This window comes from Rhinolophus ferrumequinum, chromosome 4 (assembly GCF_004115265.2).
Source record: "Rhinolophus ferrumequinum isolate MPI-CBG mRhiFer1 chromosome 4, mRhiFer1_v1.p, whole genome shotgun sequence".
NCBI classification, from domain to species: Eukaryota; Metazoa; Chordata; class Mammalia; order Chiroptera; family Rhinolophidae; genus Rhinolophus; species Rhinolophus ferrumequinum.
The window spans coordinates 52,647,657-52,668,278 of record NC_046287.1 but is presented as its reverse complement, the minus strand read 5'-3'; the positions used below and the strand labels follow the sequence as shown (position 1 = coordinate 52,668,278).

The 20,622-nt window shown below is 35.0% G+C and overlaps 1 protein-coding gene across 3 annotated transcripts in view; it reads right to left on the bottom strand.

Moving 5' to 3' along the window:
• The window catches only part of MYO16 (myosin XVI), a 550,393-nt gene that overhangs the window by 16,257 nt on the left and 513,514 nt on the right, over positions 1-20,622 (bottom strand). For all 3 annotated transcript variants that reach the window (XM_033105065.1, XM_033105062.1, XM_033105063.1), the window contains exon 34: positions 10,561-10,652. In XM_033105065.1, coding sequence (XP_032960956.1) covers positions 10,561-10,652 — 92 coding nt within the window. The remainder of the gene's footprint in view (positions 1-10,560; positions 10,653-20,622) is intronic.

Below are 20,622 nucleotides of genomic sequence, written 5' to 3'. Positions count from 1 at the left end.
CCCAGTCCTGCTTACCCTGTTTTACTTTCTTAAAAATAATTTTACAGCAGCCCCCCTCATCCTTGGGGGATACATTCCAAGACCTCTAGTAGATGCCTGAAACTGCAGATAGTACTGAACAAACACTTTACGGCTTGTCTTTGGCATACCTGAATTGCCAGCATCAGTACTCTTGTACTTTGGAGACATTATTAAAGTAAAAATCAAGGTTACTTGAACACAGCACTGTGATATCACGACAATTGATCTGATATCCAACAGGGCTACTAAGTCATCAATGGGGTGGGTAGAGTATACAGCATAGGTATAGCTGGACAAAGGATGATTCATGTTCCAGGTGGGACAGGGTGGGACAGCACAAAATTTCATTATGTTACTCAGAAATAGTATGCAATTTAAGTCTTATGAATTGTTTATTTCTGGAATTTTCCATTTAATATTTTCAGACTGCTGTTGACCGTGGGTAACTAAAACCACAAATAAGGAGGGACTACTGTATTACCTTTAAAAATATTATACATGTAAAAGGTGAAGGGACTAAGAAGTACAAATTGGTAGTTACAAAATTGTCATGGGATGTAAAGTACAGCATAGGAAATATAGTCAGTAATATTGTAATAACTATGTATGATGCCAGGTGGGTCAGGTGGATCACTTCATAAATTATGTAAAAGCTTAACCTCTACACTGTACACTTGAAATTAATATAAACTAATACTGAATATCCACACTAACTAACTGAAAAAAATATATATACATTTTACTTAAATATTGTTTATTGTTTGATTTTCCATGCTAACATTTAACTTCCACGAGCACAAGGGTGTTTGTTTTGTAGCCCAAGGTATCCCAAGTGCCCGGATCTGTGCTGGCAAAAGTCAATACTCAATTAGTACTGGTTAAGTGACTGAATCAATGAACATCTGAAAATCCAATCCACTTTCTTAGAATTCAAAATACTATACATATTATATGCTTTACGTTGTCTTATGCACTATGCATAAATCCAATTATATGATATAACAGTTATATACATTAAAGCCATGTGTATTATTCTTTATGGGCAATATAAGGGATCTTCCAGAATCAGTCATTTTTATTGTGACTCTCACATTTCATGCCAACTTTGAAACCAAGTCACCATATAAAATGTGACATTAATATCCTCCAGTCAGTGATCATAATCACCAAGTGTATTGGTACAGTTTTAACGTGGGAGTGAAATAAATATTTCACCCTGTTAGGAAACAGTCTATCAGTCTGGTTTTCTTAATTCTTCTGAAGTTGCTACTGGTTGACAATTACCTAGAGCTGGAGATTTATTAAGTGCTTTGTTTTTGGAACACCAAAATGATTAAGATGAATACAATGCGTTCCCGATATGCTCAAAAGTCTGTCAGGGTCTAAACACACACACGATTATAATGCAACAACACAAATTATATAAAAGAGATTTGCATTACACAGTTATAGGAACCAATGTATAGAGACAAGTAACTACTTTGCTTGGAAAGGGTGCTCAAGTAATGCCATCAAGAGGAAAGTAATACTAAAGAAGAGTTTGGAAGACCAGAGACAAATATGGAGAACATCCATTTCTGACAGTGTACTCAGCATTAGGAGGAAGTCATCAGTATGGTCTTATGTGGTAAAAAGTGTGGAACAATTGTTACCAGTACAGAAAAAAGTAAAATTATATAGCAAATTTACACTATTCTCAAAAAACAAATTCCATGTAGCTTAAAGTCCTAAATGTGAAAAGCAAAAAACAAACAAACAAAAAAACCCTGAATTTAAAAAAAAATATGTATGTAGAAAGATAATTTTATGGCAGCAGGGCAAGAGAGATTTTTCTTTTTTCTTTTTAAAAAGAAAGATTTTCTTGAACAGGATAACCCATAAAGGTAAGGATCAATCAATCTGACTATATTAGCATAATAAATTTGTGTGTGCTAAATACATAAGCTGGGCCAAGATGAAGTAAGCACACTACAACCTATTTATCTACTGTTTATAACTGAAAGTTTGAATAAAACACGCAAACATCAATCTGAGAACTCAGAAGAGTAAACAAAAGCAAGTGAATTGTTGAGGGAATCAAAACTTGGACAATGAAAGCAGAATGACGGCATGCTCAGATTAAAGGAAATGAAGAAAATTCTTACATCTGCTGTGAATAAAATGCTAAAGGAGGTTTTTCAGGGTGCAATGAATGATAGTGAAAGGGAACTTAAATTCCAGGAACAAAGGAGAGCCTCAGATATGTTAAGTTATAGGATAACAAACAAGATGATTTTCCTCCACTAAAGTTGTCTAAAACATGCATGACTGTTGAACTCAAAGTTATAACTTTGGGAGAATACATTCAATGTATGTAGATGTAATGTATGTGACAACTATAAAGCAAACATCAATAATGAAAGTTAAAAGGAACAATTACATTCCATAGGCGTTTGGTGATTGCAGCACTATGGACCCAAGCATGTGTGGTTTGGAAGCACACACTGCACACGTAGCAGAAGGCAGTGGTAAACCACTGCTGCATTTTACTTTCTTACTCTTTCTTTTTTTCTTTTTTACCTTGAAAACCCTACGATAAGAAAGCCCAAAATGAAATCTGAGATAGTCCCAAAAGATGAGACTCTCAGGTCCAATAGCACTCAGTTATTGGGGAAGAGAAGAGAAGAAGTATGAACAGCATTGTTGCCAATGGTGCAACTAGACCAAAGCTGGAAGGATGTCTAATGGCTGAAATACGCAGAAGGCGAAAGGAAAGCACGATGCTGCATAACACGTACAATTGGAACGTGGAATGTAAGAAGTATGCAGCAAGGTAAACTGGAGATTGTCAAGTAAGAAGTGGAACGTCTAAACATTGTAGTGCTTGATGTTAGAGAAATAAAATGGGCTGTAATGGGACATTTCCAGTCAGGCAACGATAAAGTGTTCTACTCTAGAAATGACAAACTCAGAAGAAATAGAGTGGCTTTAATACTGACTGAGGCAAGATGTAGCACAGGCAATTAGAGGATATGATACAAGGTTGGTCTGAATAATATCAGTCAGACTTCTAGGAAAATCTATTACCACAGCCATCATTCAAGTCTATGCTCCATCTACAAGAAGCTGAAGCAGGTGAAACTGAAAGCTTTTATGCAAGTGTTCAAGAAGAAATTGATCATATACCAAAACAAGACATACCGATAATTATAAGTGATTGAAATGCAAAAGTAGAATATAAAGCAGAACTAAATGTTGTCAGAAAATTTGGACTAGAGGTCAAGAATGAAGCAGGAGATTGGCTTGTGGATTTCTGTAAGCCAACAACTTGTCCATCACAAATGCATGCTTCAAACAACCAAACAAATGACTGTATATATGATGGTCAGGTTACCAGATGGCCAAACAGAAATCAAATAGACTATGTAATTGGAAGCAGGAGATGGAGAAGCTGTATTCCCTCCGCCAAAACAAGACCAGGAGCAGTCTGTGGTACTGACCACAAACTGTTAATATCAAACATCAGGGTAAAGATGAAGAAGAGAACTAAGAGAATCATAGTGCCCCAAATTAATGCAAATAACATTCCTGATGGATTTAAAGTCCACATAAAAACAGACTTGCACTGTTAAACCTAAGTGACCAAGAACTAGAAGAACCGTGGACTGAAACAACAAATATTATCAGGGAAGAATGCAAAGATAATGCCAGAAGGATAAAGGATAGAAAAATCAAGATGCATGACAGAAGAAACACTAAAAATTGTCAAAGACAGGTGAGAGGCAAAAGTAAAAAGGTGATACTAGCAGGGTTAGAATCCTGAACACAGCTTTTCCATGACTATCACGTAGTGATAGAAAGGAGATTACAATAGTTGATGTAAGAAGATAGGAAAGAACAACAAATAAAAAAGGAAAAACAGTGATCCCTACCAGAAGATTCAAGAAAGTAAAAGGGACTAGGGATGCTGAATGACCAACAAGAAAGCACATTGTGTGACCAGAAGAAAATAAAAGGAAGGTAGAAACAGAATCCCGAAAATCTATACAGAAGAGACAAAAGAATGACAGATACCTTTAGAGAAGGGTCCTCTGAGGAAGAACCTGAAATTCTAGAAAGTGAAGTGAAAGCTGCCCTGAAAGTGTGGGGAAGAAATAAATCACCAGGGGCAGATGGGATACCAAGAGAATTATTTCAAGCCACAGAGACAAAATCTGTCAAAATCCTAACAAGAATAATCTCAACAAATATGGAAACAAAATGATGGACTACAGACTGGATGCATTCAACATGCATCCAATTTACAAGACAGGAGATACCAAGGACTGCAGTAAGGATAGGGCCATTGTTCTCATTTTCCATGCAAGTCAAGTGGATGTTCAAGCTGGATTCTCATTGTGAATATTCACTGGATACTGGAGTGCTCCAAAACATTCCAGGAGGTTATTCTGTGTTTCATAGACCATAGTGAAGCTTTTGACTGTATGCATCATGAAAAGCTATGGGTTGCTCTGAAAGACATGGGCGAGCCTCAGTACCTGTACTGTGGGCGGGAAACCACTGTCAGGGCAGGATATGGAGAGACTAAATGGTTTCTCATTGGCAAAGGTGTCAAACAAGGATGCAATTTATCTCCCTATTTGTTTCATCTGTGCATAGAACACATCATATGAAAAACTGGGCTAGACTCAGAAGAAAGAGTGAAAATTGGAAGAAATATCAATAATTTAAGATCTGCAGATGACACTCTCTTACCAGCAAAAAGCATAATAGCCACGATTTGCAATGACTTCTGGTGAAAGTGAAAAAAAGAAAGTGCCAAAACACGGCTGTATTTTAACATCAAAAAGACAAAAACACGGCTACAGGAGAAATACACAACTTTAACATCGGCAATGATAATGAAATTGTTAAAGATTTTGCTTACTTTGGTTGAGGCATCAATTCAAAGAGAGACTGCAGCCAAGAAAACAAGAGAAGGCTGAGACTCAGAAGGGCAGCCATGGAAGAATAAGGAAAGATCACCAAGAGCAAAGATGTGTCACCAGAGACCAAAGCTAAGATCATTCACACCCTCCTAATGCCAGTAATATGTATGGATGTGAAGGTTGGCTAGTGAAAAACATTGGTAGAAAAAAGAAATTGGTTCGTTTGAAATATGGTGTTGGAGGAGAGCTCTACAGATACCCTGGACCAATAGAAAGATGAACAAGTGGGTCCTAGAGCAAACTAAGCCTGACACATTGCTGGAGGCAAAAATGACCAACTCTAAAAGTACAATAGTGAATGGAGGGTTATGCACTAACTTCAGGATGGGATTCACCGTGGCGTGGCAGGAAAAGATGGGATCAGGACCTGGAACACCTATTTCTCTAAAAAGACGGTGCCAGAACACATAGGTTAAACTGTTATGCTTTATTGAAGTTGGGTGTTTTACTAACCACTGTCTCTTTTTTTCCTAAGTTTATAATATTCCATAACAAAATACTTTTGAAAATCAAATATGTGACATACTTTATCAAACTCCCCAATAAATGTTGGGTCCTACTGCTTCAATCTAAACTCCTACATATTTTAGGTAGCATCTATTCTTTTAGAGTCAGGATTGATGTTCAGAATATTGACCTTGAGTAAACAAGGAATACTATGAAAATAATACCAAGCATTTTTGAGCACTTATTATATTGTAGGCAGCATGGGTGACATGTTACATATAGTCTCTTTAATCAATCTGAAAAATAATTACTACTTTCTATAGCCACATGTTAAATAACATATATGGGATTCATACCTAGGTCTTTTCTTCCTTTTTTTAAAAAATGAATTAATATTGAAATTCTTAAGTTAACTAGAATTTATAATTAACCACATTTTCTCGGTTACATTGTTACCCCTTCCCTGATGCAACAGTGTTGGCTGATTGCAGCTTTCCCATCTGGACCATGAGCATGCAGAGATATCACAAGAACTTTTTCCTCTTTAGAAACATAGTCACAATTTTGATTTCTCATTCCTTCAATATTTCTTAAAATTGAATTCTCATTGATAAGAGTCAGTGTCTTCACTAGGAAAACACTGCATTTGAACACATTTAGGATATAACCATGCTGCAATTTCATGAAGGAAAAAGTACAAAATACAGGATTTGGTTTTGTTTTTAATTTTCCAAGTTTCCAGACATCTATACGGGATATGCCCCTTTTCTGTTGAAAATGCTGCCATTTAACTCATACCATCAAATTAATTTACTGCATTCATCTCTTGCACATAAAATGGAAGTCATGAGTGGTGCATACTGACTCCTGGAAACCTCAGTTTTGTGAAAGAGAATTCTATGCTAGATCATCTGTTTGTAGCTTATAAATGAAATACACATATACTTCCTTTTGAAATGGTTATATACTTTCTATTTATGCTTTAGAATTATCTCTTAATGATTCAACTAAATGTGTCTACATTTGGTTATTTTATCTAACACGCTTTCTTCTCCACGCTACAATATATTTCAAAAGCAGCACATGTGACAAATAAAATAAATATAGAAAGAAGGCATTGGGTTTATTTAGTGCCCTGCAACTTTTCATTTTGTTGATATGTGACATGACAAAAAGGTTTCTTTGATTGTTCAGTAAAACAAACCACATAACAATTTGTTTCTTGATGTGGATCAATTGCATATTGATTATGTTATGCCTTTCATTGGCAGCTGTGTCAGGAGTGGGCTAGATATATATTATGCTCTTGGGTGCTGGATTGCCACTATTTTATCGGAGACCATCAATGATTTCTTACACTGAATATCTTAATATGACAGACATTAATAAAAAAAATATGCTGTTTAAGAAAACAAAAGAATATTTAAAAGTTTGGTAAGAAATGTGATAAACACATATAATGAAAATCAAAGATCATAAACCACACACTATTACTGTGGAGAATAGACAGTGGAGAGGAATACAAGGCATAAACTGAAAGTTGGTAAAGTTAAAATGAGAATGTAAATAAAGTATGCTCAAAAGAAAACACCTTATTTTTCAACGTCAAGTGTAGACCCCTAAACAGATGTGTAACTAGCAATTTTATGCCAAGGGCAAGCACGATGCATTTATTTTATCCAACCTCGTCTGGTACCCTTCTGCCTTCAGGATACCCCTCCTTCGCTGCTCATGCTTTGCTCTATTTATAATCCATGGGCTTCCTGTGTCAGGTTACCTGGCCTCCTGAGTCAGCAGAGGATTGCAACCACAGCAAAAAAACGCTAAGAAGTCACTCTGGGTTGGAAGATGTTCTCAGTATTTCATTCACTGCTGAGTCTTTCACCCCTGAATTACTTCTAAGGGACTGCATCATGCTAAATGGCACAAACTTAAAATATATATATGTATATATTTTACATCTCATAAAATGGCCAGTAGATGAATGGCATATTATTTTTGTAAATGCTGTAAAATTCCAAAACCAATCTGAAGTGGCTTTTACAATCTATGAAATTCCAGATTTGAGTACTGGGATGTGCCACAAAGGCCCCCTCCAGGGCCAGTCTGTGGAATTCCATGATGTCACACATTCACTGCTGGATTTATTCATGCCAAGTGCTTTGGAAAGTCATGAATATTTTATCTTGCTTCACAGCATGGACCTACCAAGCCTTCTATATAAGGAGCATAAATGAAGACAGCCACATTTGCAATACGGCTAATATCTCAGTTTTCACTATTTTCAAATGCTTGAAGTAAAATTAATTTTTTCTACTTTTACGTAAACCACATTTTGCAAATTACTAAAAATTATGCAATAGTATAAAAACTATATTTTGTGTATTCTGTACCTTGAGGAAAGAAACAACTACTATTTATTGAGGTGCTACCCCTATTAGAAAACGTTTTATACCTCTATCAAGAATAAACAGTTTGTATGCTTTGTGTAAAAAAAAAACCTGTGTTTGGAAATAAAGTGAATTTTATGGATAATAAAAAAATCAGATAGTGTGTCAGTCAAAATTCTTATTTGCAAGCAATGGAAAATAACTCTGTACATCTTACTAGGTAAAAGCTTTACTGAAAGGCAAAAGAATGGCATGAAACTAGAAGGAAACATCTGGCACATGGGACAAACCAAGGGGGATGCAGTAGCTGGCCAGTAGACAAACACTGACCAACATCTGCTGCCCCTGGAGGGAGCCACCACTGCCAGATGCGACCCCTCTGCCCACCATGGAGACAGCTATTCTTCTGTTCTTTCCATTATGTCTCTCACTCCATGGTTGATAGATTGACTGAGCCCATCTCACATATATTTGTCTAGTTTTCAAAGGAGGGAGGAAGAGGAGTCTCTCCCCTTATATTTTCACTGTGGTAGGTGAGAAACTTAAATATGTGACTGGCAGCTAAAAAACCAAATCATAAATGTCCACTATGGCTACTTAGATTATTGTCCTGAACCAAAAATTCGTCAAATGTTATGTAAAAGTTCAATGACTCCTTCATTCTTTCTAATGTGCTATGGTAAATTCATTCTCAAAACAGGACATATGATCTTGATATCCATTCAAGCTATGGTTTCTGAATTTTCCGTGACCTTTGGTACATTACTAAATCTATTTCCTGTTTTATTTACCTACAATAATGTCCATACATTTTATCTTCCTTAAAGATATTTTATTAAAATCACTGATCATGCTAATTAAAATATTGATACCCTCAAAGAGGGATTATTCAATTTTTAGTCAACAATTAATTTTACTGCTACATGCCCAATCAGTCTAGGATTGATTTTATAGAATTCTGATTTAATTGCATTAGTACAAAATCTAAAATGCAATATGCCTGCATATGTCCACACTTCCTTTACAAATGTCACACAAGAAACATTTATGCTGAGACATCTAGCCATTAAATACATAGTTTCATATAACTTGCATAGTTTCTCAACAGTGAGGAACGTGTCCTACCATGAGAATGCCCACATTTTTGCATGGAAGAAAATGAGCCTGGTTTTCCATTTCCTTGAAAAAAAAAAGAATACACTGTGAGATAATTGGAGGCAGGGATGTTTGCATTTGAAAACAAGTTCCCATAAAAAACTAGGAATGGAAACTTATTCTTGATGACCTTTCCCATTTCTCTTTGCTTCTTGGCCAAGTCCATGAAAGATCAGAGAAGTTATAGAGATGTCTATTTTATGCACCTTCTTTCAAAGTTAACCCTTTTCTCTATGAACCACATTGTAGTGGAAATCCTGGAAAGGATGTCAGATGGCCTATCATTGTGCTCTAATGTACAGGAGTCAACCCTATAATAAAAATCAAACCAATGCTCATTACAAGTAGGGTCCCCTGGGAATTATCTTAGCTAAAGCATCTATAATGCTTACAAGGTAAAGTAAATGCATCTCTAAGGAACAGAGGGGCGATTAGGACAATCTATTATTGCAACCAATCAGCATTTTCTTTCTATTTCAGTGCCTATATATCAATGTAAGTGATTTCAGCAGATTGCCTCCTGTAAGATTTATTTTTAAGATTAAAATTATTGATTTTCTTACTAGCTCATCAGTGTTATTTAGAAAAATCTCAGCTGATAATAAGGCCATGCAAAATATTCAGATGAAAGCTGATCACTAGCTGGATAGTTGATTTCATAAAAACATCTGGCTACTCGACTGAGATTTTTAAAGATTTTTATGTAGATATTTGACATAATAAAAGTTGTACTGCTCATACAAAATAAGAATCTTGTGGATACACTTTGAATGTATTGATAATAAAGTCTTTGATATACTGTTGTTTGTATACCACCTTGAATGCAGTCATATCTTCTTGAAGATAATTACTGAAAACAGTATTTTAAAATTCAACATAAAAAGAGAATTAAATTATGTGATATAAATCTTTTTTCTTCCTACAACACTACTGCTTTTTATTCCTGAAGTGAATATTTTCTTTATTTTGGTGAACTTTTTAAGGCCAAATTTGTTAAGCATATACACAAAATCACTGTAACACATCTAAACACAGTTTTGTGAACTGTCATTTCATTTTCATTTTATAGTGCTGTGATCATATGTTATTTTTTAAATGAATTTGGATTACATGGAATTTGGAGGTAGTAAGTGAGATATAATGGCATGCCATAAAACCACAGGTGCTACAAGCATTTTATTTCCATGTGTTGTCACTTAAAGTCCTCATATTTTAGCCGAGATCAAATGTGGAACATATATTAACTTCATCCAGTAAATTTAATATCATCTTCTTCCCCTGACAGTGATTTAAAATACCATAACATAAATTATGTCTACAATATTTCATTTAAAACCATTTAGCAATTTTTATTTGTTTGGGACATTATTATTATTTTTTAAATCAGTAAAAACCTGGATTCAGCTGTGATAGAAAACAATGCTGAGTTGGAGAAACTTAGGGCAGAGATAAGAATAACTGCCTTCTCTAGTCCAGTAAAAAATACGTTCTTGGTCATACCTTAATGAATATGTTGTCATAATATAATATGAGTTATTATTGTACATGTAAATATCATTACCTGAGTGGTGGGTCATTACCTGAGTGGTATGACTTTCTCTATGTCTCTGAAATGATGAGGTCGCTGTCCCACTCACAGACAACCTGGAAAATCCATCTTCTTCAGGTAAACCTATTGAGGTCAACACAAAGTAGTTAAATTGTGTGCCTTTTCCCTGAAAAAAGTAAGTTGTGTATTTACTGCAATAAACTAAAATTGTTATATTTTTTGGATTGAAATGACCATCAGTAAACACAGATCGAATAACAAAAATTTTCCAAGAAAATATTGGCATACGAAGTATTGCTGCAGTTTCATTTAATAAAAGAGGAAATATACTGGCAAAAGAGATAAAATGGTAATGAAGAAATATGTCATAACAGCACAAAAGTGAGCAAAAATCAGCAAAGAAGTATTGGAAGGGATAAGGGAAACTTTTCTAGAAATTGAAAATTGTTTGATAAAGCATCGATGGGGAAAGAGAAGTATACATGAACAACGAAGAGTAAAAGGGTTCCTGGAGTTGTCATTGAAGACAGAGTTTGTATTTCATTTGTAGGATAGCAGGGATGCAAAGAAGGGATTAGAAGACAGAAAAGACATAATCAAGTGTATGTGCCAGATGAATTCTATTGACCATAGTTTATTTTACATACAAAGGGAGGGAAGAGATTGGGTGGAACTCCATGAAGAAAAGGTCGGGGTAGCTGCCCAATCCCAACAGACCAATTCATAACCAACTACATACAACGAATGACGGGTTTGAGGAAATTTATCACCAAATAATATAAACGTCCCTATGAGGTACAAAAGGATTTTATTAATTATCCTTAATTAAAGAAGCAGGGTTTCTCAGTCTCAGCACTGCTGACACTTTGGGCTATATAATTCTCTGCTCTGGGTGCTGTCCTTTGTATCATAGGATGTTTAGCAGCATCCCTGGTCTCTACCCTAGATGACTCTAGACATTGCCAAATACCCCTGGGAAATGTCCCCAGACATTGCCAAATACCCCTGGGAAGCCAAATCATCCCTGGCTGAGAACCACTGTGAGAGAGGGATCAGTAATCATCCCAAGTGACTTATTAACATAGATTAAAAAAATAACTATCCAGTGGAATGAGTTCAACCCACAGGACTTCAAATTCTAAAGCGATTGCCGCTATTATGTGAAATCATAATTAGCCAGCATGGTGTAATTGATTAAACATATACATGATTCCTAAATTATAAATCATTAGAAAAATCACTGCAGACTTTTCCAATTACAACAGAGAGTTAGTTGCTCAGGGAAGTCCACAAAATCCTATCAATACATAACAAGGCCTCCAAATTGATCTTCCTGTATGAACACAAATACCCCGTATGGAAAGGTTAGCTTCCTCGAGACTGGACAGACTAAGGCCAGCACCTGAAACCTGCCATATCTATGGATGGGGTCATGTGCTGGAGAATGGGTCCCCGCCGTAAGCAGCAGCAATGTCTTCAGTTGGCTAGGGGAATGTTGTGTTAGAGACTGTGGTAGCAGGTGTGGGAAAGGTTCCAAGCAGTTACTGTTAGAGTGGTCTGGACTCTAAACAGATGGAAAGGAGCATGGAAATCTAACATCAGGCACAAGTTGGAATTCCGAGCAATTAGATCAGCAGATAGCCAGCCGTCAATAAAATGTGTGTCCAGATAGTAGGGCACAGCAATGGGTTTGGGACTCATGTGAAGAAGGAGTGTCAAAGATGTGTGTGTGTGTGTGTGTGTGTGTGTGTGTGTGTGTGTGTGTGTGTGTGTGTGACACGTGGTTGACTGACAAGCAAGACAAATGTCCACTTCTAGAGAATCTGGTTCACTGCATGTCTTACTGAGACCACAAATCTGAGGAAGAGGGAGAAAATTGTGATCCATTTCTCAAAACGAAATTGTAAATGAGAAGTTTTGCTCTCTGAATCAAAACAGAAAGTCTGTTTAGTAAAGATACACACTCAGAGCCAAATCAATAGCATAACATGTCTAATATAGTGTCAAATAAAATTAAGAAACATTTATGGTTAGCCTCTAAATAAGGCACTTGGAAGTACAATGAAGGATAAAGAAAAGTTTCTACTCTTGAGCTCAAATTGAACAGGAATGACCCTTAACAGAACATACAACCAGATGACTTAAGTGCTAAGTAGTAGTACAGGGAATATTGAACAGGACCTTGGAGAAAGCAGGGATTAATTCTAATTGAAGGGATTCAAGGAAACATGATGGTGGAGATGCCAAAGGATCTGGGCCTTCTAGGATGAGAAAGATATTGAAAGGAGAAGAGGGAAGAGAAGGGCCTGCCTGGCTGAGAGAATATATGAGATAAGACAATGAAATATGAGGAGGGTGCTCTGTGTCCAGGGGATTGGCCTATAAGACAGTATGGCCAGAGAAGGGAACCTGGACGATGTGTTGGAAGGTAAAGCAGGCCAGATGTTAAAGGACTTGATATAACATTTCACAGAAATTTGACAATATTTGTAGGCAATGGGTAGCACTGTTGATTTCTAAGATAGAATGTGACACCATTTTACCTGAATGGTAAGTTAAAAGGCGTTTCTTACCTGTTGACCAAAGAAATCATTGACCCCAGAATCTGTGGCAGGGCCAACAGAATAGGGACAGATGGCTTCAGTTTGGGGGAGGTGAATATGTGGGAATGGAGAGCCAGGTGATGACAGAAGAAGAGTGAGGTAGAAGAGAGGGGTGCCAGAGAAACTCTGCATGAATAGTCTCTTTCTAAAGAGGTGAGGAGAATATCTGGAATGAAAAGTGTGGGGTGGAGGAAATCTTTGACAGTTGTAGAAAATAGGTGAGAGAACCTCCTTACAGCTAATATACCAAGGGGGGTGTAACTAGATACAGTAATAGCTGGGAAGCACTGACGTGCAAAGGAGGTCAGAGGGCAGGATATTTTCCTTTCGACAAACACAGTATTTTATTTTCCTGCCATATTGGAAGCAGTACTTTGTTAAGGCAAATGATCTAAAAATGATACCAAAGACACAAACCGTGAAGGGGAAAAAAAAGGATGAATGTTTTTATTCAAACATTAAAAATAAATATATGTTAAAATATCATAAAAATAAAATTCAAATTAAAAACAATATAGAACATTTAAATACGCTAAACAGAGGGCTTTATTTTTCTTAAAACAAATCTACAAATTCTACAAATCAAAATAAAGGTCCTACCCCCATATTTTAAAATATGGGTAAAGAACAAAGAAATACATAAGACTACAATAATTTACCTATCAAGATGGCAAATATTTCAAAACATTTTATTATAGAAATTTCATACCCATCTAAAAGCAAAGAGAATAGGCAGTGAAACTCCACGTACTCAGCATCAAGCTTGAACTTTTCATTATTTCAATCTTGTTTTATCTACTCATTATCTTTTTTAAAAATTTCCAGAAATTTAAAAAATTTCCAGAAAGTCAATTCACCTGCAAATTCTTGAGCATGTGTCCCTAACTGATAAGGATTTAAAGGGAAAAAAACCCACCAAAAACATACCCAGGATTTCCTCATGCAGCTAAGGAGAACACTATTATGCAAAGGTTCCAGAAAAGCCCTAGAGTCTTGGGGATAGAAAATTCCACTGTATGTTCCCCCAGGGTTGAAGATCCCTGTTTTTTTTTTTTTGTTTGTTTGTTTGTTTTTGTTTTTTTTTTTTTTTTTTTGTTGTTGTTTGATTGGGGTGGGAGGAGTAGAATAGCATTTAAGGTTAACCTGGATCCACTCACTTATTGACTTCCATTGGGAGGTTGTTTTCCATCACAGAATGATAGTACATCAGAGCTGGGATCTGAACCCAGGCTGACAGGAACAGTGCAATTCTAATAAGAAACTTAAGTTGGGAGTACCATTTTCATGTTCTTCCACTTGAACCTTTGCAGGCTTTGTACACCCAGTAAGAATATTAGAGAACGTGTTGGTATAAGAGGCAAGAAAATCAGAGTGAAGGATGACTCCAAGAATTTGAGACTAATAATAGAAGGGAGAACAGTGCACTCACAACAGAGAAAAGGAACCGCAGAGTCAGCATTTCATTCCAACCATTTTCAACCCTGACTTCTCAGTCACCGTGGAGGAAATTTAATTAAATAAAGTCCAAATTAGAAATTATTTAATATGACTGCCAAATATTTTTAACTAGAAGGAGGAGTGAGGCAGGACTTTCTAAATGCCTGAGGAGTTTGCTTTCTTTGCAGAGCTACCTTCTGTTGCTCAAAAATAGATAATTGCACAATATTGCAGATTGTCAAGTGAAAGCTTGCTTCCTCTGGCAGTTAGCCTTTGAGTCAGACAACCGTATGAGTTCCAAAGAATCTATACACTTCCCGTAAACAAAGTGATGCTATAAAATGTATACATGAATATACTTTGTAAGCTCCACACAGAGGCTCTTTTGCCAATGGTCTGGATCTATCCTGAGGCATAGCTGATGAAAGCCACTCTTTGATGTTCCCAGAATCAGGGTGGTTTGGCGCTCCAGTAGCGCTAAATTCAATATGGTGCTGAGACTATGCAAAGAATGCAGAGTTCTTGGTCCTGCAAATGCTCTCACCCAGGCCTTCCCTCTGATAATCTTTACTGTGCAGTGAGGATAAACATAATGCAAATAAAAAGAGACAATCCACAAAATGATAAATGTAAAAATTCAAATATAATAACTGTATTCTTTAACTGCCATTTTTGCCAATGTCTAGCAATAAAATGTATATTCATTGACTAGTAAGAAAGAAAATCACACTGAGCATAAAATGCCCTAGTTGGAATTTCTTATATCTGTATTTCCCTACAAAATAAACATCTTTATATTCACAATATTTGGCTTCATATAGCTAAAACGTTCTAACACTAAAAACTGTTCTCTAATCCAATGATAAATAACCACAAGTCCAGGGAATAATTAGGTATACAAAAAAGATCTAAGTCAGTGTTCACATCAGTAAAAGGATGGCAATTAAAGTAAGTGATAGCTATAATTACCCACACATAACTATATTTCAGCAAATGAACAAACAGATAATTATTTCTGGGAAGCAGAGGTAGCATGCAGATACTGGCATTCAAGAGAGAAATCGTTTCCTAGAAAATAACACTATTTCTGATTCAATTAGAACTTCAAGTTATTTTAAACATTTATTTCTATCTGGTGCCTTTATTTGGAAAGCACGTTGACTGCATGTTGTGAATTATGAATCAGTACTGATAACTGCCTTAAGAGTTATAATGATCAAGTATATACCATGTGTTGCACAGGTGTAATATTTGTTCTTTTTATCATACTGACTAAGGGAAATTTTCTCACTCTGCCCTCTGCATAGGACTTACTGGTTCATTGCAGTATGCAACATTGTTTTAATCAGTAAATGCTTACTGAGTGCGTAAGTATCCAGGGCATTGTGCCAGATATTATAATAATCATAAGAAGGTTTTAGGAACCCAGAAGTTCACGGTGTTCACAAAGTAGATCAACACAAACACGTCAAGTGGCTTTGAAAGATTAAAAACTCAAGTGAAGTAATTTTCCTTTTGTACATGTAACTCTTGAGATTTTCAAGTGGTATTCAATTAATGAAAACACAGAACTAGTTTTATTTTAAAATTTGGTTCCTATAAGCATTTAAGGGACAACATAAACATCTGTGTTGTAGGGTTTGAAAGTATACTATGTTGAAGTTTAGAAGCCTGATATTCCTGGAGAGGTAATTTTATAGTATTAATTTCAGGGAATGTATTACACAAAAATTTCCATTTTGGTCTAGAAGGGTTTTTGTTTGTTCTGTTGGTTTTTGGTTTTATTTTGATTTTTTGAGTAAGAATCACAGTTTCTTATATTGTTTGCTAGACCACTTCCCAAGCCACAGCTTTTGCCTTCTGAATCAAAACACAGACAAATTAAATATTTTGGTGAAAGGAAGTTTCTATTTTCTTTCTTTATGGTAGGGTATCCATCATCCAAGGTAAACTAGGGAGAATACCATGAAGTGAAATTTTAGCAAAAGTGATGGGCATATAGACAACTTTCTAAAATATTTGTGTATTCAGTTTTGATCATTCCAATATATTTTAAATTCTCATTTTTGTTTAGTGGCTATCCTTAAATCTTCCAAAATTGCAAGCAAAAATGGAATTAATCACCTTCTTACTAGATATACAACCTTTGTGAAATATTCTCCTCTCAAATACTTGATGCCTATTACTGTTACTCACATTCCATTTTAATTATTTTAGGAAGATTCAATTTGAATATAAGGGCATACAATGTTTTTGTTAAACTTACCTCCTCACAAAGGGTTCTCACCAGAGATTACAGAAATTTTTGTTTTAAAAAGATTGTATCTCAATATTTCTATCTAAACACAAAAATATGAACATTACACATTAACATGGGAAGTTTTACAAAATGCCTATTTTAATCAAGTTGGAGTAATACATCATAAACACTCAGTACTATTTTAAGAGTGGAAAATTGGGAGATAATTTTAATATCCGACAAATAGGGATTGGTTATTTTAGTTCATAATAGTCCTATATGATGGAATGCTATGCAACCAATACCATTAATGGCTAGCTCTAATGCAGATCTGTATTTGTTGACACAGAGATAAATTATATGATATTCCTAAGGGGGGAAAAAGCATATTATTAAAAGTATGTGTGTAGTATAACTCAAACTTTATAAAAACATAACCAAACATATTATGTAGACATGCACATATATTTATATGAAAAAATAAAATTTGACACAGTGGAATATTAGACATATTTATAGTACTTCTAGGTAATAGAATGGATGGTAGTTTTTATTCTTTATTCTATCCTGTATTTTCTAAATTGTCAAATAGAGCATGCGTAATTTTTATAAACTGTATAAAATTATAAATGCCACGTGAAGAAATGATATAATTTTAAAGAAAGCTGCTAAAATCATTGAAGAGAAAATATTAAGACAGGCCAATACTTGGGGATCCTGGGAGACTATCTCATTATTTGCTAAACTTTTGTCTGTTCTTAGCAGTAATAAATTTTTGGTAACTACAGTTCTTTTTTCGGGATGTCTTTATTGCTGGTCTGAAAATCATTCTGTATCTTACCGGAGTCATTTCCCTCACCCCCCCATGACACCACAAAGCCTCCTTCTTGTGAGCCAAATAGCTCTAATCATTATACAAGTATGTAATCTCTGCTTAATATGTTGGGGTAAGATTCATAAATACTTGGGTTTCTCTCTCTCTCTCTCTCTCTCTCTCTCTCTCTCTCTCTCTCTCTCTCTCTGATTATAACAATCTTTTTTTCCTCAGCCACCAGAACATTCCCACATTACTCTGGAGAACTTAATGCTAAGCTGGAACAAACCTGCCCCATCCAACTACCTACCCACTGTCCAACTACTCCTCAACAAAGTGTGACTTGTGATTAAAATTGCCTTGGCTAGTTTTTATCCTATGTCCATTCTTCCCCTCCTTCTTAGTAAATCAGCAATGAACATTTTTGGGTCAGCAATATGCTCAGATGAAAACCTACATTCCCAACACTGACCACGTGGGCAGCAAGAGATAGGATGGTGAAGCCCAAATCTCTGAGAACCATGAAGTTCCACAACGCTGGGTATCGAACATCCGTTCTGAAATCTCTCTTCTTCGCTCTTTCTCTCTCTCCCTGAGTACTTTTAAATTGTGGAATTGTAACTACCACGTCAAGGAATAGAACACGGTTAGCTACCTAGAAGCCGCCTGTCATTCTCTCTACAAATCACTACTGGCTTTTTCTCCTCCATATGAAATAAATCATTGTCCTGACTTTATGGTAATCCCTTTGCAGAGTTCCTCCTCTTTGTCATTCAGTTCTGTAATTCTACAGGGTGTGTAGTACTATCGCATCTTGGTTTTAATTTGCATTTCTCTAATAACTAGTGAGGTTGGACTCTATTAAAAAATGGTTATTTAAGTGCTTATTCATGTATCCTGTCCTATTTTCCATTCAGTTATCTTTTTTGTTTGTTTGTTTTTAAGTAAACTGAATATGCAATTTTGTTGGTTAAAGATGTTGAAAATATTTTCTCCCTATGCATATATATTTTTTCCTGTATTGTTTGTACTCTTTTTTTGTGCTGTTTAAAAAATCCTTCCTAGTACAGTAGATAATTTTCTGAATTATTGTTTATATTTGGATAAGATGTATAAATTATAAACCTTAGAAAAATGATGATAATAATAATTACATATTTGATTATAATGTCAAAAGCATATAATAAAATGATTGTACCTGAACAATAGCAAAAAACGAAATTGTTCTTTCTTTTCCCACCTCTGAGGTAAAAAAAGATATTCTCTTTTATTTTCTTCTATAAATTTTATTACTTTGTGTTTGACATTTAGATCTATAGTCTACTAGGAATTGTTTTGTGTGTGTATCGTGAGGTAGGGGTCAAGTTTCATTTTTTTCCTCATGTGCATAGCAATTGATTATCCTTTCGCAAGTGCCCTACGATGCCAAGTTAGTCATAAATTAAGTGGCTATTTATGCAAGCTGGGAGAGTTCTTTTTTCCCCTTATCCTTCTTTATTCCTATTCTCTGGAAGACTTTGTGTTACACTGGCATTATTTCATCTTCAGAATTTTGGGAGAATTTACCAGAAAAGCCATTTGGGTCTAGAGATTTTCTTGTAGAAAAGTACTCAATTACAAATTAAATTAACATTACATTACTACTTAGCTTTCCTATTTCTTTTCTCCATTTTGATTAGTTGTCTTTTTTTTTTTTAAAGGAACATATCTGTTCTTCTAAATTTCCAAATTTATTTTGACATAAATCTGTTTGTAATATATTCTTATTTTTTAATTTTTGCAAGATCTATGGTAGGTCCCCTTTTTTCACCCCTAGCACTGGTTATTTGTGTCCACTTTCTTTATTTCTCTATTGCCCTTGTAAGAGAATTATCAGTTTATTAATGTATCAAAGATATATTTTTTAAAGAATCAACTCTTGGCTTTGTTGCTTGTTTATATTTCAATAACTTATGTTCTATCTCTATCACATCTTTCCTTACATTTTCTTGATGTTTAATTTGTTGCTTTTCTAACTTGACATTTTTAACGCTGATTTTCAGCTTTTCTTCTTTTGCAATATAGTTAAAGCTATAAATTTCCATTGATTAAGATGTTAGTAGCATCCTGCAAATTCTGTTATATTTTTATTATCATTAGTTAAAGGGATTTTTTTTGTGTGTAATCAAGATGCAAGTTTTATTTTCCAAATAGATGAGAATTGCTGTTTTTAGATATTTTCATGATGTATCTTTTCTTTTTCTATCCCACTACATTTAAACTTTCAGTATCCTCATGTTTTATATGTTCTTTAGAAATCTTAGGCTTAAAAATATTGTATTAATCAATGTATCTTCAATGTGAACTTATACTAGATGAGGAATTTAAAATTTAATGGTATTCAATTAACTGTTTTCATATATGCTTTTATGTCTACCATCTAAGACCTTTCTATGGGTCTTACCTTTCAGGTATTTCTATTTTCCTCCCTTTTTGCCACCTTTGGGTTGACTGGCTTTGTTATTCTATTTTACTCCTTCTATTAGTTTGGGAATTACATACCCCACGACTATTCTTTCAGTGGTTACCTTTGAAATTATAATCTGTTAGTTTGATTTATCAGTGTATAAAATTAAATATTTTTTTTAACCCTCTCCTGACCTCATTAACTTTTAAAAATTGTGCTTTATTCCTTTCTTGAGCATTCCTGGTCTGCTCGTGTTAAATTTTTTCAGTTTTTATTTTTTCTAAAAAAATCCTAATTCTTCTTCATTCTTACAGGAGTTTTATTATTATTGTTGTTGTTTATAAAATTCTAGATGGGCAATTATTTTATCTGAGCACGTTAAATACATTATGTCATTGTCTTTGGACTTTAATTGCTGTTCCTTTGAAGGTAATTTGACTTTTACACTTCTGGCTGCTTTTAAGATTCATGCTTAGTCTTTATCTTACTATTTTACAAGTGTTTCACTATGAAATGCTTAAGAGAGGCTTCTTTTTATTTATTCTATTTAGGTT